Below are 25,519 nucleotides of genomic sequence, written 5' to 3' on the forward strand. Positions count from 1 at the left end.
TTTTATTTTAAAAGTAATAAATTATGGGTGAAAAAATCCAAACATAGAAAAAATAATAGTCACTCCATAACCTTTTTTTTTTTTTTTTCCAATGTTTATTTATTTTTGGGACAGAGAGAGACAGAGCATGAACGGGGGAGGGGCAGAGAGAGAGGGAGACACAGAATCGGAAACAGGCTCCAGGCTCTGAGCCATCAGCCCAGAGCCCGACGCGGGGCTCGAACTCCCGGACCGCGAGATCGTGACCTGGCTGAAGTCGGACGCTTAACCGACTGCGCCACCCAGGCGCCCCTCCATAACCTTTTTGTGAGCATCTCTTCCAACAATTTATTTACGAGATTTGAATAATTCAGCTTTGTGAATTGCTTTTTTCCCTCAACGTGTGCATGCTTCTCTGTAAGTACAGATTTTACAATATTTTTTTTAACGTTTATTTATTTTGAAAGAGAGCTCACCCGTGCATGCAAGCATAAAAGGGACAAGAGAGGGAGCGAGAGAATCCCAAACAGGCTCTGAACTACCAGTGCAGAGCCCAATGTGGGATTTGATCTCACAAACTATGAGATTGTGACCCGAGCTGAAATTAAGAGTCAGTCGCTTAACAGACTGAGCCACCCAATCTTTTTTTTAATGTTTGTTTATTTTTGATGGAGCATGAGGAGAGGAGGGGCAGAGAGAGAGAGAGGGAGAGACACAGAATCTGAAGCAGGCTCCAGGCTCCGAGCTGTCCGCACAGAGCCTGATGTGGGGCTTGAACTCAAGATTATGACCTGATGAGCCAAAGTCAGACACTTAACTGACTGAGCCACCCAGGTACCTCTCAGTCTTGCATTTTTGATGACTACATGGCATGTAGTATAGAATGGATATGTCAATATATATTTATTTAACCAGGACTCTGGATGGCCACGTTATTTATAATTTTTCAATATTCTAAAATTTTTTTTTTAACGTTTTATTTATTTTTGAGACAGAGCATGAACAGGGGAGGGTCAGCAAGAGGGAGACACAGAATCTGAAAGGCTCCAGGCTCTGAGCTGTCAGCACAGAGCCCGATGCGGGGCTCGAACTCACAGACCGTGAGATCATGACCTGAGCCAAAGTCGGACGCTTAACCGACTGAGCCACCCAGGCACCCCAGTTTTTCAATATTCTAAATAAAATTAATGTCCTTGTATAAATCTTTGCCTATTTGTCTATTACCTGGAAATGCAGAAGATCTCTCTGGGACAAAGCTTAGGAAGCAATCCTAAGGAATATTAACATTTAAAGGACAGATTGGGGGCGCCTGGGTGGCTCAGTCCGTTAAGTGTCTGACTTTGGCTCAGGTCATGATCTCATGGTTTGTGAGATCAAGCCCTGCATTGGGCTCTGTGCTGATGGCTCAGAGCCTGGAGCCTGCTTTGGATTCTGTGCCTTCCTTTCTTTCTGCCCCTCCACTGCTCGCACACTGTCTTTCTGTCTCTCTGAAAAATAAACATTAAAAAAAATATTAAAGGGGCGCCTGGGTGGCGCAGTCGGTTAAGCGTCCGACTTCAGCCAGGTCACGATCTCGCGGTCCGTGAGTTCGAGCCCCGCGTCAGGCTCTGGGCTGATGGCTCGGAGCCTGGAGCCTGTTTCCGATTCTGTGTCTCCCTCTCTCTCTGCCCCTCCCCCACTCATGCTCTGTCTCTCTGTCCCAAAAATAAATACGTTGAAAAAAAAATTTTATAAAAAAAAATATTAAAATAAAGGACAGATTATTTCATTTATTCCTTAAAATAATTGTTTCCCTCAATGTTAACATTTTACATAACCATAGTACAAAGATCAAAACCAGGGTATCAATAGGAAGGGTATTCTATAGATACTTTTTGGCACTTTGCTTTTTTTTTCTTAATGGCATATCCTGGAAATCACTACATCAGTTCATAGAAATCAACTTTTTTGTTTCATAACTGCATTGTACTCCATTGTGTGGAGTATCATAGTTTATTCGACCATTTTCTTACTCTTAATGTATGGGCACATAGATTATTTGCAGTATTTTGTAGTTAACAATGCTGCAGTGAGGAACCTGGTGTATAGTATTTTCATACTGTTGGAGTTCTGTCTTCAGGGTATATTCCTGGAAATGGGATGGCTGGGCCAAAAGGTAAGTACATATATAGTTTTGAAATTGTATTTTGTATGTAGTTTTATTATATATTGGCAAATTCCTGCCCTGCAACTTATTTTTTGAAGAAACCAGGCCATTTGTTCTATAGATTCTGCCACACTGAATTTTGCTGACGCATCTGTCATTTAACAAGTTCCTTTCCCCCCTGTATTTAATGTAAGTTGATAATTAGATATAAAAAGAAGGCCAAGAAAGGAAATATGCTCCCCAAATGGCAGCCAGAATTCTTCTATTGCAAGTTTCCTAGTCTCATGTTTGTGTTTTTTACTGCAGCTGTGTAAGGATTTTCCAAAAATCTCCATTTTAGTTTTCATCTGGGTGTTGTTCCAGTTAGATGTTTTAGAGGTCAGCACCATGTGTTGGAGGGTTATTTATTGAGCTCCTACTAGGGCAGTATAGCATACTAATTGAAGAATGTGGGCTCTGGAGGGGTGCCTGGGTAGGTCAGTTGGTCAAGTGTCCCATGCTTCACCTCAGTTCTTGATCTCAGAGTTAGAATTAGGAGTTCTAGCCCCTGTTGGGCTCTGCGCTAGGTGTGGTACCTACTTAAAGAAATATTGGAGGGAGCATGGCCTTCCCAACCCCTTGATTTTAAGGGGCACCTGGGTGGCTTAGTGGGTTAAACATCCGACTTTTGATTTCAGCTCAGGCCATGACCTCAGGGTTGTGAGGTCAAGCCCCACCCTGGGTGTGGAACCTGTTTACAATTCTATGTACCCACCCCTCTCCCACTGGTTCCTGTGTGCTTGCTATCTCTCTCTCTTAAAAAAAATAAATAAATAAGTGTGGGCTCTGGAGCAAAACTGCCTACTTATATATATGGTAAGTTATTACCTATCTCTATATATATTTGGTAAATTATTAATCTCTTGGACCTCGATTCTTACTTTGCAGGATGGGAATAATAATAGTATCTCACAGAGTTGTTCTGAGGATTAGATGATTTGTTTTCCAGTTTTTATTTAAATTCCAGCTAGTTAACATACAGTGCAATATTAGTTTTGAGGATTAGATGATTTTAATATATAGAATGCTATTTGGCTCATAGGGAGTGATTAGCTACTATTATTAACCATGCCAATTGCTTTCCTTTTTTTTTTTAATGTTGATTTTTGAGAGAGGAAGTGTGCGAGTGCAAGTGGGGAAGGGACAGAAAGGGAAGGAGACAGAGGATCCAAGCATGCTCCAAGCTGTCAGCGCAGAGCCTGATGTGGGGCTCGAACTCATGATCCGTGAGGTCATGACCTGAGCCGAAGTCCAACGCTTAACTGATTGAACTACCCGGGTGCCCCTCCAATCACTTTCCTATTCATGAACAGATAGGTACTGAGCACCTACTATGATTATTACAGTAGTTTCTTCACCAGTCTCCCTGCTTTTTCTCTGTTCCCCCTTCAGTTGTCTTGAGAATAATCCTCTAGGGTGCTGGGTGGCTCAGTTGTTGAGCATTGGACTCTTAATTTTGGCTCAGGTCATGATCTCACAGTTTGTGAAATCAAGCTCTAAGGTGGGCTCAATGCTGACAGTTTGGAGCCTTAGGATTCTCTCTCTCTCTGTCCCTCCCCCACTCATGCTCGCACTCTCTCTCAAAATAAATAAGCATTTAAAAAGAATAATCCCATAAATCAGATTTTGTCTGTCACTCCTTCAAAAGCATCCAATGGCTCCCACCTCACTCAAAATATCCAAAGTCCCTATAAATGGCCTTATGAACCCTAAATAATGGGGCCCACATTACTTCTCTGATTTCCTCTCCTACTGCCCTCTCCATTCTCTCTGTTCCAGGCAAGAGGTCTCCTTGTTCCTTGAACACACTAGGCACACTCTGTGTCAAAGCTTTCATATTTGCTATTCCTCTGTCTGGGATATACTTCCCCTAATGTCTTCATGGCTCACTCTCTTACCTTCAGATCTTTACTCAAATATTTGACAGTCCTCAAAAAGGGCATTTCCTGTTTAAAAATAGCAACCTTGCTTCACCTGCTAACACTCCTTATCTCCTCTTTTGTTTTATTTCCATCCCATACTTCCTCTGACATTACTGTATAGTTTTTTTTTTTTTTGACATATTTAATGTCTTTCCCTATACTGGGGCAGAGATTTTTGTCTGTTTTTAACTGCTGAATTCTCAGGGCCTATAACAGTGCCAATTAACTGGCAAATTAACAGACAACTTTAAATATTTATTGAATGAGTGAATGAGTCATTTGAAGTGTTGTGGAAAATGCACTGGTAGGAAACCAGACTGGCAGCAAGGTTACCTATTAAAAGTAATTCAGATGGTGGTTGGTCTAAACTACTAGAGATGAGAAGTAAACAGATGTAAGCTATTTAGGAGGTGGATTGGCCAGTACTTGGTTTTTGCATTTAAGGATGAGAGGAGAGAGTGAATGCAAGGAATCAGCAGCTCCTATAGTGGTGTCATTCACTGAGATGTAGAACATAACAGCTAATGTGTTGTGGGAGGGAGGGGGCAGGTAAAGAGGAAAAGAATGGTTTCCAATTTCAACATACAGTGGAACAGTCACTATTTTTTAAAATATTTATTGAGTATTGAGCAGAGAGAGAGAGAGAGAGAGAGAGAGAGAGACAGAATCTGAAGCAGACTTGGAGCTATCCGGGCAGAGCAAAATGAGGGGCTCCAACTCCGGAACCATCAGATCATGACTTGAGCTGAAAGTCCAATGCTTAACAGAATGAGCCACCCAGGCGTCCCTAGTGGAACATTTAGGTGTGGTGGTTCCAGTTGGGAGATGGATATTACAGTCTGGAGCTCCAGAGAGTCATCTGGCCTGGAGACCAAGTTTTGGAAGTAAACAGGACATGTGATAGAAACGGTGGAAATGCATAAGATCTCCCTGGGACAACGTTTAGGAAGGAGTCCCGGGGGAACACTAACGTTCTTCCTTAGGATAATTCTGTAGAGCTAAGTAATATTATTATCACTTATGTTTTACTGTGAGAAACCTGAAGCTTAGAAAAGTTAACTTATCAATTAGAAGATCTGAGAGTCAAATTATGTCTATGAGCTTCTAAAATCGGTCCTCCTTTATATATCTCAAAGCGCACATAGCTATCAAGCGCCTAATAGTTAAAACCTCTGCCCCGCCCTTTCCACCCACCCTTCGCATTTGACTTCATAATTTACGAAGGTGTGTAATGGAAAAAGCCACGCCTCAGGTGGTTTGTCACAGCTCTGGGACTTCTGTGTTACTTTGGGAAGTTGCACACATGCCTCCAGCCTGTACTCCAGGGCTGAAGGGAAAATATTGGTCGATCATTGAGTTCTTTTTATATAGTAAAAGCTATCTTTCACTCAAGAAGCTATACGTTAATAATAAACGAATCCTTGTTACATTTTCGTCCAGTCATGGGTTGGGTTATACACTAATATCAAAAGGTTTCTGTCATTCAGTGTATACCAACTAACGAGAGTAGTTAGCTATGTTTCTAAACACTATTTCCATGTGTCATGTTAAAGTCAGCCGATACTTACATGCAGGTAGAACTTCACGGGGTCACGCGAGAGAATCCACCACCGCAGAGGGTAGGGCTGGAGGTGTGGCTGCCCTCATTGACAGCTTCGTTTCTACGACAACGGTTGCTGTGGTGCCTACTACGCCTTTCCGTTGGTCACTGCAGAGCATATTGCGGTTCCTCTGGAGGACCTCATTGGTTACGGTTCTGCTGTGTCGGATCTGTCGGGGGCCGTAAGTGAAGTGTCGCAAAGCAGAAAGAAGGCGGGAGTCCGATTGCAAACATCCATCGAGGACGCCCAGGCCGTAGAGGCCGCTATGGCGAGTGCTCCGTGGGCCGAGATTCGTGAAAAATTCCAGGCCGCGCTGGCTTTGTCGCGGGTGGAATTGCATAAAAACCCCGAGAAGGAACCGTACAAGTCCAAATACGGCGCCCGAGCACTGCTGGAAGAGGTCAAGGCGCTGTTGGGCCCAGCGCCTGAGGACGAGGATGAGCGGCCTCAGACCGATGACGGCGTGGGCGCAGGGGACCACGCCCTGGGGCTGCCGGCTGAAGCGGTGGAGGCCGAGGGGCCCATCGCCCAGGGGGCAGTGAGGCTGGCGGTGATTGAGTTCCATCTCGGGGTGAACCACATCGACACCGAGGAGCTGTCGGCGGGGGAGGAGCATCTGGTGAAATGCCTGAGGCTGCTGCGCAAGTACCGGCTGTCGCACGACTGTGTCTCCCTCTACATACAGGCTCAGGTGAGAGCGAGCCGGGCCCGCTGTTGTCGGCCAGAGGCGAGGGATGGAGAGGGCCCCACTCTCGCCAAGGCCAAAGGCAACTGTTATGAGGCACGGTTTGGCCCCGTGTTTTGAAGCTTTGGAATAAACAGCTTGCAAACTCCGACATCACTTGCTGCTTCGCTTAGTCGTGGTCAACACATTGGTTTCCTGAGACCCTACTACATCATAAATGCCCTTTCCAACTCTTCTCCACCAGTCCAAATCTTGTTCATTCTATTAAGAAGAAATGCAGAGTAATTTGAAATCTTAATTTAAGGTCTCAAGGAAATGGCAACGAATGACCCGAGTGCATGCTTAATTTAAAACAAATTGTTTAAAAATCTTAGCAAAAAAATATATATTGCAAATATATATACTTGCAATATATATAGCAAAAATATATATTACAAATATATATTTGCAAGTATATATTGCAAATATACATATATTGCAAATATATATTTGCAAATATACATATTGAAAATACATATATTTGCAATAATATATTTGCAATGTATATGTATATTGCAAAAATAGAAACTGAAGATTTTTAAACAATTTGTTTTAAATTAAGCATGCACTCGGGTCATTCTTTGTCGTTTCCTTGAGACCTTAAATTAAGATTTTAAATTACTTTGGTCTCTCTCTCTCTCTCTCTCTCTCTCTCTCTATATATATATATATATATATTCCTTTGCTTCCCAGGGAATTCCTGCCCATTCTTCCAAACCCATCTCAAAACAGATCTCATACTTTAGTAACTTTCTTTGAGCATTTTGTTCGAACTTGTATCTTTGAGTTCTTATAATACTCACTGTTTCCCATTTATATGGCACTTGGTTTATTAACAAATAAATCTGACATTCTCTTCAGGAACCTAACACTGCAAAATACAAATATGTATGAACTCTTTGTATGTGCCAGGAACTTGGGGTAAGCTCACAAACCAGTTCTTAATACATGTGATCCAGGAACATTTACCAAAAATGATGATGTGACAAGTGGGCCACAAAGAAAAACCTCAGAATTAAAAAGGAAATTGTATATGTCATTTTCTTTTATCATGGCCCAATAAATTTAAAAGCTACATAATCACAGGAACTATATATCTTTTTGCACACTATTTATAACTTAGTACCTCCCTCCTAGTAGGCCATTCTAAATATTTGTCCATTGGATTAATGATCTAATGAAATTCATAAGAGATTAAACTCAAAACCTCAATTATTTGAAATTTTCTTTAACTACATGGCTGCCTGAGATCTTCATAAACATTAAACAATTTCAACATAGCAAGAAGAGAATTAGAAACCTTCCTAAATGTAATATAGAGTGCCCAGTATTTACTGTATTTTTATTCTTTTTTTTTAAGTATTTATTTATTTTGAGAGAGAGAGAGAGTACGAGCAGGGGAGAGGCAGAGAGAGAGAATCCGAAGCAGGCTCTGTGCTATCAGCACAGAGCCAAAAATGGAGCTTAATCTCATGAACCATGAGGTCATGACCTGAGCTGAAATCAAGAGTCTGTTGCTTAACTAATTGAGCCACCCAGGTGTTCCACCTGTATTTTGACTTTAATATGCACACTGCTTCATATCTTAGTATGTCTAAAATCAGGATGCATCTTATAGCTGTGTCATAATTTACCTGGCAGTGTTTTCTTGTTGATAGATAAAATAATTGTGTCTTATAGATGTGACATCTTACATTCAATAAAATACAGTATTTCAAACAGCCAACCTTTTCTGAAGAGTGAATTATTTTAGGAATTCTTACTAAAATCAGGAACAAAACTTTGATTAGAACTTCTGGCCGTTGCAGTAATATAGAAAGCCATAAGAGTTATTAATTTTGGAAAAAATAATTTATCAAAATAACCATTTGCATATAGGATCCTTGTATACCTAAAAACTAAAGTCATCAACTGAAAAACTATTAGAGTGATCAGTTAAATAAAGTGGGGGGATATAAAGTAAATATATAATATCAATAGTGTTCCTGTATATAAGAAACAGTGGTTAAAAGATATTTTTAGAAATTGCATATTATCGGGTAGTACAACTGATAATTCTAAAAGGAGAGATATACCAAGTCATTGGCTTGGTATGAACATAATGGCTAAACACAGTAGTCATTCTGATACTCATTTGTAGGTTTGTTAGTTTCTGCCAAAATCACAATAATTTTTGTCTTAGAGCTTGACAAAATGAATATGTTTATCTGAAAGAACAAAGAAGAGTGAACATAAAAATATAATAAGAAAAATAATGCACTAAAACTACCCTACCTGGTACTAAAACTATACAGCAGTGTAATTTACTTAGATTCTGTTTGTGCTAATATGTTTCTGAACTCTACTGTTCAGTTGATCTGTTTATTCCAATAGCATTACCACACTAGAATTTTATTACATCTAGTATTTGCTATACATGATGAGAGATTTGATCTCACTAATAACAAAGCAAACTAAAAGAATGAAATAGAAAAAATTGTATCAGATTGCAGAGTTTATTAAAGATACAAACTAAAAGAATGAAATAGAAAAATTGTATCAGATTGCAGAGTCTATTAAAGATACCGCTTATACTTGTCATTGGAGAGACTATGAGGAAACAGATACTATCCATTAGCATTATTATTAGTGGAAATACAAATTCACAGAACTTTTCTGGAGATCAGTAGGTATTGAAATTCCGGAGTCAAGACTTTAACTTAAAAATTGCATATCAATATCCTAAAATAATATTGGATCAGGCATGCAAAGGTGTGTCAAAGTGGATGTTCATCACAGCATTGTCAATTAAAAAAAACAACAGCATTGTCAATTTTTAAAAAATGAATGAAATAAATATCAGTCAATAGATACATGGTTAAATAAATATGGATACATTCATCCAGAAGGACAGTGTACAGCCATTAAAAATGATTTATAGGGGCACCTGGGTGGCTCAGTTGGTTAAGTGTCAGATCTTGATCTCAGCTCAGGTCATGGTCTTATGGTTCATGGGATCGAGCCCCACTTGGGATTCTCTCTTTCCCTCTTCTCCCCCCCCATCCCCCCCACCACTTGCACATGAGCTCTTTATCTTTCTCAGAATAAATAAACCTTAAAAAAAATAATGATTTATCTTTGTTAACCAAAAATATCAATATTAAGAGGGAGAGGGAAGAGCATAGGCATGTTTGGAATTAGGTAGAATGATTCCATTTTGTAAAAGACTACATGTGTGTGTAGGAAAAATTTTGAAAGTAACACTTCATGGGAATTTATGATATTCTGACTGCTTTGTCTTAACCTGATATTTACTTCCTGGAAAACTACAAAAATACAAAACCTGGATCCACATTAGATTATTAAAAGAGACTATCCCTTTCTATCTTTGCTGAGTTCTGATGCCTTTAAGAATGATTTTTCTCCAGGTTTTCTAGTTTAAAAAAAAATTAAGTTTATTTAATTTGGGAGAGAGAGAGCATGAACAGGGGAGGGGCAGAGAGAGGGAGAGACAGAATCCCAAGCAGGCTCTGTGCTCAAATCCACAAACCATGAGACCTGTGCCAAAACCAAGAGTCCGACACTCAAGTGACTGAGCCACCCAGGTGTCCCTGCAATTCTTGCTATCAGCAATATATACTTGCATTATCATGTTTTTTTTTTTTAATTAAAAAAAATTTTTTTAAGTAGCCTCCACACCCAACGTGGGGCTTGAATTCATGATCCTTAGATGGAGAGTTGCGTACTCTTCCCACTGAGCCAGCCAGGTACTCCTCATCTTGAGTGAAATTTAACTACTTCACTTTGGTAAATTCCCTAACAAATTGGCAGATTATTCTCCCCCACTCCCAGGATATATATGTATAAAGAACATGGTGTGTGTGTGTGTGTGTGTGTGTGTGTGTGTAGCTTTATTGAGGTATAACTGACCTACAATAAACTGTACATATCTAAAGTGTACAATTTGATGAATTTTGACATATGTATATACTGATGAAACACTTGGTGCAATCAGCGTATTGACCACATCCACTATCACTACAGGTTTCCTGTGCTCCTGTGTGATCCCTCCCTCCCTCCTTTATTCTCTCTTACCCTTCTCGTTGGCCCCTTCCCTACATTTTCTAGAATTTCATAATGGAGTCATGGAGTGTATACTCTTCTTTTGGTCTGATTTCTTTCACTCTGCAACATTATTTCATCCCTGTGTCTGAGACATTCATTTTTTTTTTTCTTTCTTTTTTAGTCTTAATATGGTGAATAACCTTGATTGATTTTCTGGTGTTAAAACCAACCTTTCCTTCCTGTGATAAACTCCACTTGGAGTTTGTACCAAGTAAAACTTGGGTGAAGTATTACCCTTTTTATGTATTGTTGGACTCAATTTGCTAAAATTTCAATAATTTTTTGTATCAGTGTTCATGAAGGATATCAGGCTATGGTTTTCTTGTTATGTCTTTGGCTTAATATGAGATGGAAAGCGTTCTTTCCTCTAGTCTTCTGGAAGAAGTTGTGTAGAGTTAGTATTATTTCTTCCTTACATGCTTGGTAGAATTTACCGGTAATACCTTTTTAGCTGTTTTTATTTTATATCTAACTTTTTTCCTACCTAGTCTGGTATCCTGAGGCAAGAACATGATGATGCTCTAAATGATATAATAGTTTCTTGTGTATTTTAGGATTTATATTATATTTAAACATAATTTATGTAGAATGTCAATAGTAATTATCTTTGTGTAATAAACATTTAAAAAAAACCCACTAACATGTGTCAGTTATATCTCAATAAAAAGAATTGCAAAACACTAACACTATTAATTTTGAAAAATCAGATCAATTCCAGATCTGTTGCATGGTCCTTCAAGATCTCAAGCAGGTTATAGTTGAAAAGAAAAACCTTAAAAAAGAAAAAAAAGAAAAGAAAAACCTTAGTCATTTCTATACACACTCTAGGGTTCTCTTTATCACACACCAGAGTCACTGCTTTCTGTGGCACAGCCTACCATGCATCTAGCAGGTTAAATACATGACCATTCATCAAAATAGATGTGGCCAACTAGTTCTTGGTACTAATAAATCTCTAGGCGAGATTTGATGTCTAGGCAAGATATAGTATGCTGGGCTTAGGCTTAGTGGTGTCATGGCTAAATGGAGTTTCTCGATGACTGTTGTCAGGAAAAATAAGTTGAACTAGAGAATTAGACAAGGTGACTTGTGGATCCATTTCTAAGATAAGAGAATGAACATTAAGGGAGATTATATTCTCTGAGCCTGGGTGAGCAGAATAATCAGTAAAGTAAATAATCAGTGTGCCAGAGCCCTTCAGATTTCTCCAGTGTCCTGCAAAGGACTCTATAAGTAATAAAGAAGAGAGAACTGTCTAATCTCAGTACATTATCCCTGTGACCTACAGTGTCAGATACTGAGGACTGATCACTTCACCTAAAAAAATTATAGAATACATACATTATATGAAGCCAGAAGACCAGAGGTCTGCTGTATTCCAGAGTAACGATCAAGTCACCTTTAAGCTGTAGGGTTTTTAAACACTTTTTTGTGCCATGTGCCCCTTTTGCGGTCTAGTGAAATCTGTGTTTCATAAAACAGAATAATGATTTTTTAAAAAAAATTTTTTTAACGTTTATTTATTTTTGAGACAGAGACAGAGTATGAATGGGGGAGGGGCAGAGAGAGAGGGAGACACAGAATCGGAAGCAGGCTCCAGGCTCTGAGCGGTCAGCCCAGAGCCCGACGCGGGGCTCGAACTCACGGACTGCGAGATCGTGACCTGAGCTGAAGTCGGACGTTTAACCGACTGAGCCACCCAGGCGCCCCCAGAATAATGATTTTAAATGCATAGCATAAACTGTAAAGACTATAAAAGAAACTGATAATATAGAAGTTTATTGAAATATTTTTTAAGAATGCATTATATGTTTCTTTATTCCCACATTAAATATCTAATGAGTTATTTGATAACTCCCATAATTTTAATGTAGTAGAGAATGTAGATGGTATGTTTGGACTATCTGCACATGAAAAATTTTCCATTCTGTAGGTCACAAAATCTCAGGTATTATAATACTGTTGCATTTTGTTTCCTGCATTTATAATGAAAAGAAATGCCAAATTTTAGTAGAACACAGTGAAATACATTTGTCGTGTCTTGCCATCCATGTTCATAGACTCTGAATTTTTCTTTCTTTTCTTTTTCTTTTCTTTTTTTTTCACAGAAGGAGTTATTCTAGATTCTGAACTTTTCTTCATGGATGGGTCCATGGGCCCCAGGTTAAGAATCTGCATTAAAATTTTATTTAAAACAAAACAAAACAAAAACCCTGCTTCTTTATACTTTTCTTATACATACTTTCCTATATATCCCTTTCCTAGGCTAGTAGCCAAAGGTGGTAGAAGTATCAGAAGTATTCCTTGTGTCTGAAGCCCCAAGGGATGAGAGACAGTATAACTCTTGTCTAAAGGGAAGCTAGGCATCCAGTCTTGAGTTCTGACTAATTGCCCTGTAGAAAGCCTGATAGTATAGTCATGTAGCAGGGGACACACTGGCTTTGTTTTCGCAGTGTTATTTAAGATATAACCTGTGTCAGGGCGTCTGGGTGTCTCAGTCGGTTAAGCATACAACTCTAGATCTCAGCTTAAGAGCTTGATCTTAGGGTTGTGAGTTCAAGCCCCACATTGGGCTCTGTATTGGGTGTGAAGCCTACTTAAAAAAAAAAAAAAAAAAGATATAACCTTGTATCTAATCAGTTTCTCCTTAGCACCTTCATGATTCCAGAAAGAAGTTGGTGCTATGGAAATCAAAAGGAAGTGATCAACTCAAAAGGAAGTGATCAATACAAGAAAAGACACTATAAATGAGGCATCTTTGATTGAGTGGATATAATTATAAAGTTATATAATTAAAAAAATTTTTTTCTTTCCTTTTTATTTATTTTTATTTTTTAATTTACATTCCAGTTAGCATATAGTGCTCAGGAGTAGATTCCTTAATGCCCCTTACCCATTTAGCCCTTTCCCCTACTCCCACAACCCCTCCAGTAACCCTCTGTTTGTTCTCTATCTTTAAGAGTCTCTTATGTTTTGTCCCCTTCCCTGTGTTTATATTATTTTTGCTTCCCTTCCCTTATGTTCATCTGTTTTGTGTCTTAAATTCCTCATATGCATGAAGTCATATGATATTTGTCTTTCTCCGACTAATTTTGCTTAGCATAATACCCTCTAGTTCTATCCATGTAGTTGCAAAGGGCAAGATTTCACTCTTTTTGATTGCCGAGTAATACTCCATTGTACATATATACCACATCTTCTTTATCCATTCATCCATTGATGGACATTTGGGCTCTTTCCATAGTTTGGCTATTGTTGATAGTGCTGCTATAAACACTGGGGTGCCCCTTCAAAACAGCACACCTGTGTCCCTTGGATAAATACCTAGTAGTGCAATTGCTTGGTCGTAGGGTAGTTCTATTTTTAATTTTTTGAGGTACCTCCATACTCTTTTCCAAAGTGGCTGCACCAGTTTGCATTCCCACCAGCAGTGCAAAAGAGGTCCTCTTTCTCCGCATCCTTGCCAACATCTGTTGTTGCCTGAGTTGTTAATGTTAGCCATTGCCATTCTGACAGGTGTGAGGTGGTATGTCATTGTGGTTTTGATTTGTATTTTCCCCTGATGATGAGTGATGTTGAGCATTTTTTCATGTGTCGCTTGGCCATCTGGATGTCTTCTTTGGAGAAGTGTCTATTAAAAAAATTAAAGCAAGTGTCTTTTGCCCATTTCTTCACTGGATTATTTGTATTTTGGGTGTTGAGTTTGCTAAGTTCTTTATAGATTTTGGATACTAACCCTTTATCTGACATGTCATTTGCAGATATCTTCTCCAATTCCGTTGGTTGCCTTTTAGTTTTGCTGATTGCCTCCTTCACTGTGCAGAAGCTTTTTATTTTAATAAGGTCCCAAGAGTTCATTTTTGCTTTTGTTTCCCTTGCCTCCAGAGATGTGTTGAGTAAGAAGTTGCTGCGGCCAAGAGCAAAGATGTTTTTGCCTGCTTTCTCCTCTAGGATTTTGATGGCTTCCTGTTTTACGTTTAGGTCTTTCATCCATTTTGAGTTTATTTTTGTGTATGGTGTAAGAAAGTGGTCCAGGTTCATTTTTCTGCATGTTGCTGTCCAGTTTTCCCATTTGCTGAAGGGACTGTCTTTATTCCATTGGATATTCTTTCCTGCTTTGTCAAAGATTAGTTGGCCATATGTTTGTGGGTCCATTCTGGGTTCTCTATTCTGTTCCATTAATCTGAGTATCTGTTTTTGTGCCAGTACCATACTGTCTTGATGATTACAGCTTTGTAATACAGTTTGAAGTCTGGAATTGTGATGCCTCCTGTTTTGTTTCTCTTTTTCAACACTGCTTTGGCTATTTGGGGTCTTTTCTGGTTCCATACAAATTTTGGGATTGTTTGTTCTAGCTCTGTGAAGAATGCTGGTGTTATTTTGATAGGGATTGCTTTAATTTTTTAAATGTTTATTTATTTTTGAGAGAGAGAGAGAGTGAGTGAGCACAAGCAGAGGAGGGGCAGAGAGAGAATGGGAGACACAGAATCTGAAGCAGGCTCCAGGCTCTGAGCTGTCAGCCCAGAGTCCAACGCGGGGCTTGAACCCACAAACTGCGATGTCATGACCTGAGCCGAAGTCGGACGCTTAACTGAGCCACTCAGGTGCCCCTATAAAGCTATGTAATTTTAAGAACTTTGGAAAATATAAACAAACATTTTGTTGTTTGAAATGGTAAACATTAGGAATGTTGACTTAACTGATAATGAAAGGTATAATAGCATCTTCAGATTTTCATACCATATAATTTTAATTGTTGGAATTTAAGAGCTCATCACTCTTGCTTCAGGCTTCGACCAACCAGTAATTGTTGGGATACTCCTTTTTAGAGAGGTCCGTGGAAGAGATTGTAGATATTTTGAAAGCATTTTATGTGTCTGACTCATCTTTGTCTCTATGTATATTATTACCTAGGTAACATTTTACCCCGAAATTTAGCAGCTTGAAACAACAAACTTATATCAGGAATCTAGGCATGGCTTTGCTGGTTTCCTCTGTGTAAGGTCTCTCATCAGATTATTTGCCTGCTGAAGCTGCACTTGAAGGCTCAGCTTGGGGAGATCCACTTGTAAGCTCATTCACATGGTTGTTGGTGTGATTCAGTTTCAGTTCCTTACAGATTATTGGTCCGAAGACCTCAGTTCCTTGCTGGCTGTTGACCTCCCTCAGTTCTTGCCACGTGCGTCTGTCCATAGAGTGGCTCACAACATGTGGTCGGCTTCCCTCAGAGAGAACAAGCAAGAGGGATAGAAGATAGAACTGTGATGCTTTGTAACCTAATCTTGGAATGGACTTCCATTTACTTTTGTCAGAAAAAAGCCACTAAATTCAGCCCATACCTAAGAGAACGAGATTATACGAGGGCATGAATGTTAGGAGAATCATTGGGGATTCATCTTAGTGGCTGTCTACCACACTACATAGGACAGTATTATTATGAGTAATTAATTCATTGTTAATCTGACTCTAGTATTATTTGATAGGTAAATACTGACTTTGAAACTATGAAAGTTTGGGGCACCTGGGTGGCTCAGTCGGTTAAGCGTCTGACTTCAGCTCAGGTCACGATCTCACGGTCCGTGAGTTCGAGCCCCGTGTTGGGCTCTGGGCTGACGGCTCAGAGCCTGGAGCCTGCTTCGGATTCTGTGTCTCCCTCTCTCTCTGTCCCTCCCCCGTTCATGCTCTGTCTCTCTCTGTCTCAAAAGTAAATAAACGTTAAAAAAAAAAAAATTAAAAAAAAAAAAAAGAAACTATGAAAGTTACTCTAATTGGAAGATTTATGTTGTCATTATTTCTCTTTTCTTTATTTTCCAGAATAACCTAGGTATCTTGTGGTCTGAAAGAGAAGAAATCGAAACTGCACAGGCTTACCTAGAATCATCAGAAGCACTGTATAACCAGTATATGAAAGAGGTATGTTGTATATCATAATTTTAAAAAATGTTTATTTTTATATATTTTTTAATGACATGTCTTCTTTTTAATGTTTATTTATTTTAAGAGAGAGAGAGAGATAGTGAGCAGGGGAGAGGCAAAGAGAGGAAGAGAGAGAATCCTAAGCTGGCAGCACAGAGCCTGATGCAGGGCTCAAACCCACGAACCATGAGATCATGACCTGAGCCAAAACCGAGAGTGGGATGCTTAATTGACTGAGCCACCCAGATGCCCCTGTCACGTACATTTTAGATTTTTATAGGAACTAGTCAAGAATTGAAGGCTTTTATTCCTCACTTACATTATTAGTACAGGATTGCAGTATACTCGAGGACCTCTGTGTAGAGCTGTCTAGGTGGTCACCTAATAGCTGAAATTATTTTATATTAAAGACTTCAGGGTTCTTAAAAATAATCTTTAGTTAGGATCTAATGGCAGTCTTAATCCAAATATAATTGTACAGGAAATATTCTGATTTATCCTAAAATACTGATGTTGGCATATTTTTATTTATAATCTAAAAATTCTATTTTGATTTCCACTGAGAATAGGAGTGCTTAAAGGAAAGCAAACAACTACTTAAATAAAGTATCTGAAATCTTTGTGGCACTGGTTTTCAGATTTCAGCATGCATCAGTGTGGAGGGCTCTGGAGGGCTGTTAAAAACAGAATACTCACTTCCAGACTTTTCAGTAGGTCTTGGTTGGGGCCTGAGAATTTGCATTTTTAACAAGGCCAGGTGATGTTGATGCCGCTGGTCAGGTACTGCACTTTGAGAACCACTGCTTCAGAGAAAGGTTTTCAGTGATTTTTTTTCCTACCTGTGAAACCCTTTTGAAATGCAATTTGTAGGGGCGCCTGGGTGGCGCAGTCGGTTAAGCGTCCGACTTCAGCCAGGTCACGATCTCGCGGTCCGTGAGTTCGAGCCCCGCGTCGGGCTCTGGGCTGATGGCTCCGAGCCTGGAGCCTGTTTCCGATTCTGTGTCTCCCTCTCTCTCTGCCCCTCCCCCGTTCATGCTCTGTCTCTCTCTGTCCCAAAAATAAATAAACGTTGAAAAAAAAAAAAAAATTTGAAATGCAATTTGTAAAAAAACTCCTGAGCCACTGTGGTAAGCAGGTCAGCAGTACCGTCAGCTCAGTCCATTACAGATACCTCCCTATCTCCCTACTGCGGTAGTACAAAAGAACTTCTAGGGCTCCAGGGAGCAGAGACGGAAAACTTTTACTGTAGAGGGTCACAGCCCTGAAGAGGGGGCAAATCATTGTGTTACCTTCCATTCCTTACCAAATTTTACCTACTAAAAATTGGCATGTGTGCAGGCAAGGGAGTATATGGGGAATCTGTATCATCAGCTTAATTTTTCTGTGAACCTAAAACTGCTCTAAAAAATAAAGCCTAATTTTTTAAAATGTTGGCAGTCTTCCTTTTTAGAGAGAGAAAGAGCACGCGAGCGTGAGCTTAGGGGCAGAGGGAAAGAGAGAGAGTCGTAAGCAAGCTCCATGCTCAGTGTGGAGCCCATCTCAGGGCTCCATCCACAACTCTGGGATCATCACCTGAGCTGATCCCAAGAGTTGGACACTCAACTGACTGAGCCACCCAGGCACCCCTGAATGTTGGCAGTCTTCTAAAATTAAAATGGATTTTAGTTAATTTTGTTTTGAGAGTATGTGTAGCAGTGCTTTAAATAACCAGATATTTTGAGGTTTCTCACATTCAGAGTTAAGAGTTAATGTCTTTTTGGGGCATCTGGCTCAGTCAGTAGAGCATGTGACTCTTGATCTCTGGGCTGTGTGTTCGAGCCCAACATTGGGTGTAGAGATTACTTAAAAATAAAATCTTGGGGCGCCTGGGTGGCGCAGTCGGTTAAGCGTCCGACTTCAGCCAGGTCACGATCTCGCAGTCCGTGAGTTCGAGCCCCGCGTCAGGCTCTGGGCTGATGGCTCAGAGCCTGGAGCCTGTTTCCGATTCTGTGTCTCCCTCTCTCTCTGCCCCTCCCCCGTTCATGCTCTGTCTCTCTCTGTCCCAAAAATAAAAAATAAACGTTAAAAAAAAAAAAAAATAAAATCTTAACACTCGTGTGTGAGGTGAGCAGAGCCAGTGTCGAGACCAGAGGCCAAACTTGCGATCTGACAAGATGGTCGGGCTGCCCCACAGGATTATCAAGGAAACCCAGCGTTTGCTGGCGGAAACAGTCCCTGGCATTAGAGCAGAACGAGATGACGGCAGTGCCCGTTATTTTCATGTGGTCATTGCTGGCCCCCAGAGTTTTCCTTTTGAGGGAGGGACTTTTAAACTTGAACTATTTCTTCCAGAAGAATACCCATTGGCAGCCCCTAAAGTATGTTTCGTGACCACAATTTGTCATCCTAATGTAGACAAATTGGAAGAATATGTTTAGATATTTTGAAAGATAAGTGGTCCCCTGTACTGCAGACCTGCACGGTTCTGCTGTTGATCTCGGCCTTGTTAAGTGCTCCCAATCCAGATGATGCATTAGCAAGGATGTAGCAGAGCAGTGGAAGACCAATGAAGCCCAAGCCATAGAAACAGCTAGAGCATGGACTAGGCTGTGTGCCATGAATAATATTTCAAATTGATCTGATCATCAAGTGTGCATCACTTCTCCTCTTCTGTCAAGACTTCTTCCTTTTTTGTTTGCATTTAATGTACACAGTCTTAGGAACATTACAGAATAAAAGCCCAGACATCTTTAGTCCTTTGGTGATTAAATGCACTTTAGTAAATCTTTGTTTTGTCCTGATTCACTGTTGTAAAACATGAACAGAAGCTAGAAGTATGATCTCAATTATTGTGAAACAATAGCATTGGCCCCTTTCTGCTTTTATTCATTTCCCCTGTCGTGGTTTAAGTATAAAGCACTATGACTGAAGGTAGTTGTCTTGGTTAGCTGCAGGGATGTGGGTGTTTTTATTATTATTATTTCATTATTTTTTTTGAGGGGAAGAAGTAGTTTTACTTCAATTTTATGGGCTCCTTTCCCCCCCTTTATGGTGATCTACTTGAATTGGTTAAAAGCAGCTAACCAGTTCTTTAGAATATGCTCTCTAGCCAAGTAGATGGACAAACTTGATGGTTTGAAACAAAATGGGGACATTAAATAAACATCACAGTTCTCACTAATAACACTGATTTTGCTGTCAAGTGTAGAATCCTTCCTTCAAGAAAAAGCTTGTGACCATTTTGTATGGCTTATCTGGAAACTTCTGTAAATCTTACGTTTTAGTAAAATATTTTTTGTTATTCTACTTTGCCTTTGTATAGTTTATTTTGCTGTGTTTATTTCATTTTCCCAATGTGACAGTCATACTTAAAAATTACAACTGATGGGGGCACCTGGGTGGTTCAGTTCGTTAGACATCCAACTCTTCGTTTCGGCTCAGGCCATGGTTTGTGGGTTTGAGGCCTGTGTCAGGCTCTGCCTTGCTGGTGCAGAGCCTGCTTGGGGTTCTCTCTCTCCCTCTCTCTCTGTCCCTGCCCTGCTCATGCTCTCTCTCTCTCAAAATAAATAAATAAACTTAAAAAAATCATTAAAAAAATAAAAATTGCCATCTGACAAGTTGAATGGCAAGAAGTGGATTTTGCCAGTTTCTTTTCACGAATGAACATTTGTGCTAAGATTTCATGTAAGCTGGCCCTGAGCATGCATAAAGCATTGGTATCTGCTATTTTTTCAAAATTTCCTAGAAATTTGAAATAAATGTGTTTGTGTTGTCTGAAAAAAAGAAAAAAGAAAAGAAAAGAAAAAAGAATCAAGGTCTTACCAAGTTCACCAGGGCTTTATATGTTTCTAAAATTAGTGGTAAATTTTTAGTCCTCATCTTATTTCACCTATCAGTAGCATTTGACGTAGTTGATCAGTCTAGCATTTGGCACAGTTAATTAGTCTCTCTTCCTTGAAACACTTTTTTTACCTACCTTTCACCTCTTTTTCTTCTCAGTCTTTGAGGCTTCCCCTCTATTTCCCCAGCCTCTACACTGGAGTACCCAGAGTGTAGTCTTTGAACATCTCCTCTTTCCATCTTCATCCATTCCCCCCTCCTTTTTTTTTTTTTTTTTTTTTTTAGTTTATTTAATTAGAAAGAGAAAGAGCGCATAGTGACAAGTACAGAGAGAGAGGGAGAGAGAGAATCCCAAGCAGGATCCATGCTGTCAGCACACAGCCCGATGCAGGGCTCGATCTCACAAACTGTGAGATAGTGACCTGAGCCAAAATCCAGAGTCGGATGCTTAATCAACTAAGCCACCCAGGTGCCCCTGCATTCATTCCTCTGTTCTAAATATCATCTCTTCTCTGATGACTCCCAATAATATTCTAGTCTGTACCTGTTTAATTCCAGACTTGTCTGTCCTACTGCTGATTTGACATTTGCACTTTTTAAGGAGCAGTTGTCTCTAAAACTACTAACATAGAGCTTCTGATAACCTTCCTCTTTCCTCCTCCCTTGCTGTAAATACCAACTTCTTTCTTCCAATTACTGAGGCCTAAACCTTGGAGATCCCTCTTCTCACACACTGTGTAATCTACAGCAAGTCCTGTTGGCTTCACTTTTTTTTAAAGTTTATTTATTTATTTTTGAGAGAGGGGGAGAGAGAGAGAGAGAATCCAAGTAGGCTCCTCACTGTCAGTACAGAGCCCGTACTGTGAGATCATAACCTGAGCCGAAACCAAGAGTGGGACGCTTAACCAACTGAGCCACCCAGGAGTCCCAGTGTCACTTTTAAATTATATCTAGAATCAGATCCCCTGCTAGTACCTGATCCAAACAACCACCCTCTCTTGCTAAGATTATTGCTGTAGTATCAGAACTGGCCTCCTTCAGTCTGTTTGCAACCTGTTCAAAGGGAGATTACATCACATCATATCACATCACTGCTTCCCTCAGAGTCTGCTAATGGCTTTCCCATCTTATTCAGAGTAGACCCCAAAGACCTTATGAAGACTTCAAGTACATTATCTGATTTGGCTGCCATTACTTCTCTAATTTTATCTTTTTCTGTTGTCTCCTGTCTTGTTGTGCTCTAGCTACACTGGCCTTCTGGCTGTTCCTGAAACACACCAGACAAGCTTCTGGTTCAGGGTCTTTGCACTGAACTGTTTCCTCTGCTGAGACTGCTCTTCCCTCTGGGATCTACCTGGCTCACTCGCTTGTTCCCTTCAGCTCGTGACTCATGTCTCCCATCCAGTGAGGACTCATTGGCCACTCCGTTAATGCTGCAGACCACCCCTCCAACACTTCCTGTCCTCCTTTTCTACTTTATTTTCTGCTTCACACTTAACATTATCTAACATAAGGTTCATTTTAGTGATTTATCTTGTTTATCACCCATCTTCAGTACTAGAATGTAAGCTCCCTGGGGTGCCTGAGTGGCTCAGTTGGTTAAGTGTCCAACTTGATTTCAGCTCAGGTCACGATCTCACGGTTTGTGAGATTGAGCCCCATGTCAGGCTCTATGCTGACAGGTTGGAGCCTGCTTGGGATTCTCTCTCTCTCCCTCCCCTCTTCAAAATAAAGACATTAAAATAAATAACTAAATAAAATGTGAAGATACCAAACACCTATAATATTTCATTAAAAATTAGTATTAGTATGGAACATAAAACATATATCAAACTCTTTGTACTCAATTATACCTGTGTTTTAATTCAGAGAAGAGAGTGCTTTGACTTAGGGTTATATATGACATGTGGTAGTCCTAACAGTGAAATAGGTACGGAAAACAATACATTCATTCCTTTCATCAAAAAAGAGTAAGCATATTAAGCAGTCCTCAAAGTTATTGAGGAGATCTTAGAAGAATTACTTATCTATTGTGTGTGCCTTGGGCCTTACTTCCTGTTTTAGCCATTTTTACTTTCTGTGAATTCTAGGAACCCTAGTTGTGATACTTTTAGCATTTACATTCAGAATGTAAAATCATATTTTTAAAAATGGAAGACATTTTTGCTATTTGGAGTTTAGTGAATTCACTTTAAAGCAAGGCTGGTCTTGCGGATGGGACTATCCTCATAGAAGTAGAATGAGGCAGAGGTTAAGTAGGTCTGCTTTTTGGAAGGCTTAAGGTGGCATCATAAGTGATTTACACATAATAACTCATTGAATCCTCATAACGAAATTATGAGGTAATTTTATAAATGAGGAAACAGAAGCACAAGAGATTGGGTGACTTGGCCAAGGCAGTAAACAATAGAATCACTGGTTTTAATGTCTCTGTATTGAAAGTGGGTAATCGGTATATGTTTCTTATTCTCTCAAAAAAATTAATGGAGCAAATATTTAAAACTTTGATTTGATTTTCATTATTGAGCAGTTTATTGTATTCATTAAAACAATTTTTTTAACGTTTATTTTTGAGAGAGTCAGAGAGAGCGAGCGAGCATGAGTTGGGGAGGGGCAGAGAGAGAGGGAGACACAGAATCAGAAGAAGGCTGAAGGCCCTGAGCTGTCAGCACAGCTACTTATGGAGTTGTTTTTTTTAAAGATTTTATTTATTTATTTATTTATTTATTTATTTATTTACTTATTTATTTTTAATGTTTATTTATTTTGTAAAGAGAGACAGAGTGTGAGTGGGGGAGGAACAGAGAGAGAGGGAGATACAGAATCTGAAGCAGGCTCCAGGCTCCAAGCTATCAGCACAGAGCCCGACGCGGGGCTCGAACTCATGAACTGCGAGATCATGACCTGAGCTGAAGTTGGATGCTTACCGACTGAACCACCCAGGCACCCCTTAAGATTTTATTTTTAAGCAATCTCTATACCCAGAGAGATGCTCTACTGGGTGCTCTACTGACTGAGCCAGCTAGACGTCCCACTTACGTAGGTTTTTATTTGTTGGGTTTTTAAAAAAGTTTTATTTACTTATTTTTGAGAGAGAGAGAGAGAGAGAGAAAGAGAGAATCCCAAGTGACAACACGGAGCCTGATTTGGGGCTCAAACTCACAAACTGTGAGATCATGGCCTGAGCCGAAATCGAGAGCTGGATGCTTAACTGACTGAGCCACCCATGCACCCTTGTAGGTTTTTAAGAGATCTTTTTTTTACCAAACAAAATTAAGACTTAAAATAGTTAAAGAATTATGCATCTCTAAAGGCAAATTGGTAGAATTTTTTTTTTTAGTGTATTTGAGGTTTACCTCCAACAGCAATTAAAATTTTGTTAAGTGTGAGCTTGTAGCAATCTCCTTTTATTTGTTTGACTCCCTAAAATTTTATGGTTAAGAAAATTACTTCTTGGGTAAGGTGAAAATGAACTGGTAAAAAAAATGAAGTATACTGGTTTTTAAAATTTTGATTTCTCCAGTTTCCCCAGAAGAGGGCGCTTGGTGTTCACAGTTTAAAATTTCAGAGTTTTGTTTTTCTTTAATTGTAGATTGGGAGTCCTCCTCTTGATCCTACTGAGCATTTTCTTCCTGAAGAAGAGAAACTTGCTGAACAAGAGAGATCAAAAAGGTGAGTAGATACAGAAATTAGCCCTCACAGGTAATTCTACATAGTATAGATAAGGTGATTATTTCAAAAAGCACAGTATTTTCTTTTGAGACCCTCTGAAGGTAATAGAATGTGGTTTCTGAGATGGATTTAAAAATCTCCATTTACTACTTACTAGATATGTGATCCTGTTCAAATCGGAGGCTCTGTTTTCCTTATCTGTCAAATAGATACAATAGCCATACCCAACTCAAAGGGTTGATAAGAAGATCAAGGTAAATATATATGAAAGTTCCTTATAAAATGTAAACCATTATGCAAATATTCACTTTTTCTTCATAGATTTGAGAAGGTGTATACTCATAACCTCTATTACTTGGCTCAAGTCTACCAGCATATGGAAATGTTTGAGAAGGCTGCTCATTATTGTCACAGTACCCTAAAACGCCAACTTGAACACAATGCCTACCATCCTATAGAGTGGGCTATTAATGCTGCTACCTTGTCACAATTTTACATCAATAAGGTAAGCTTCTCAAATAGTTATCTAACAAAGTTATTGATAGTGTGTATAAAAATACTACGAGAGAGAGAGAGAGAGAGAGAGAGAGAGAGTAGTACCTTGAAAATGTCATCTTTTAAAAACAGGTAGCTTTTATTTTATGGTATAAACTGGACAGAAAAAGGCAGCCCAGTTTGCCAGTATAGTAAACTTTTGTAGCTTTCTATTGCATTAATCCTTTTGAATTGTAAAATACTGAGTTTTATCATTGTCTTACATGCTGCTAGCCCTAAAAATTACATGTTACCTAAGACCAATTCTTTTTTGATCTAGCACACTATCAGTTCATTCTAGTGAGATGTTACCTTAAATTGCAGATTTTATCTGATAGATAAAACTTTATTTTTATGCAGCGGTAATCTGGTAACTATGAGGATTTGTCTGAGGAAGTTGACTGTTAAATGTGGGCTTCGATAAAAGCATGTGATGCATTTCAGTTATTCTTTAGAATTAACTCCTCTGTAGTAATTTTTCCATGTTGGAAATATCTCTACTCAGTTCCAGAGTTGTAGCTCTTTATGATACACTTCTTCTGGAGTATCCCACAGGAACAAACTTGAGCTTCATGGTTGTTTATCAGAATTATTCAGAATCATGTTGGTATACTTTTAATTGGTCTGTTTATTCCTTTAGTCCCTAAGAGTTTTAATGCTAAAACACTTTTAAGCCACCTTTCCCAGCCGGATTTTCTGTTAATCCTCAGTAATATATTCAGCAATAGAAATTACTTTTATTTGTATTTCTAATTCACTCTGAACTTTTGGTAAATCTTTGCTTATCAGAGTTCCTTCTTAAATCTCTCTGGTTACCTGCTGCCGTATCCTTACTGGGCCTTTATCCTTTCTAAGCTTTTTGTTAGTGCTGGTTCTGTAAATGCGCCCTATGTTTAAAGTATTGTCCCACAGAATTTCATTCAGAAAAGCTATTAGCAGGCGAGAAAGGGCTATGGTGACTGCAGCATCGCTTCTAGGACTTTGGTCTAAGATCAAGCGTGTAAGTAACGCTATTGCATATATTGGAGCATTCGGTTAAATCTAACTCTCATGAATCCATTTC

At 39.4% G+C, this 25,519-nt stretch overlaps 1 protein-coding gene and 1 pseudogene across 1 annotated transcript in view; both read left to right on the forward strand.

Annotated features, from left to right (window-relative positions):
* The first annotated feature begins 5,878 nt into the window (after window positions 1–5,878).
* The window catches only part of KIFBP (kinesin family binding protein), a 35,299-nt gene continuing 15,658 nt past the window's right edge, over window positions 5,879–25,519 (forward strand). Inside the window, exons 1-4 of the mRNA XM_086679877.1 lie at window positions 5,879–6,378; window positions 16,330–16,428; window positions 23,843–23,922; window positions 24,244–24,427. Of these exons, the coding sequence (XP_086536003.1) occupies window positions 5,953–6,378; window positions 16,330–16,428; window positions 23,843–23,922; window positions 24,244–24,427 (789 nt within the window). The 5' untranslated portion in view covers window positions 5,879–5,952. The remainder of the gene's footprint in view (window positions 6,379–16,329; window positions 16,429–23,842; window positions 23,923–24,243; window positions 24,428–25,519) is intronic.
* On the forward strand, window positions 18,511–23,818 carry LOC147575967 (ubiquitin-conjugating enzyme E2 N pseudogene; annotated as a pseudogene).

Source organism: Puma concolor, chromosome D2 (genome assembly GCF_028749965.1).
Source record: "Puma concolor isolate L17-30 chromosome D2, mPumCon1.1.hap2, whole genome shotgun sequence".
NCBI classification, from domain to species: domain Eukaryota; kingdom Metazoa; phylum Chordata; class Mammalia; order Carnivora; family Felidae; genus Puma; species Puma concolor.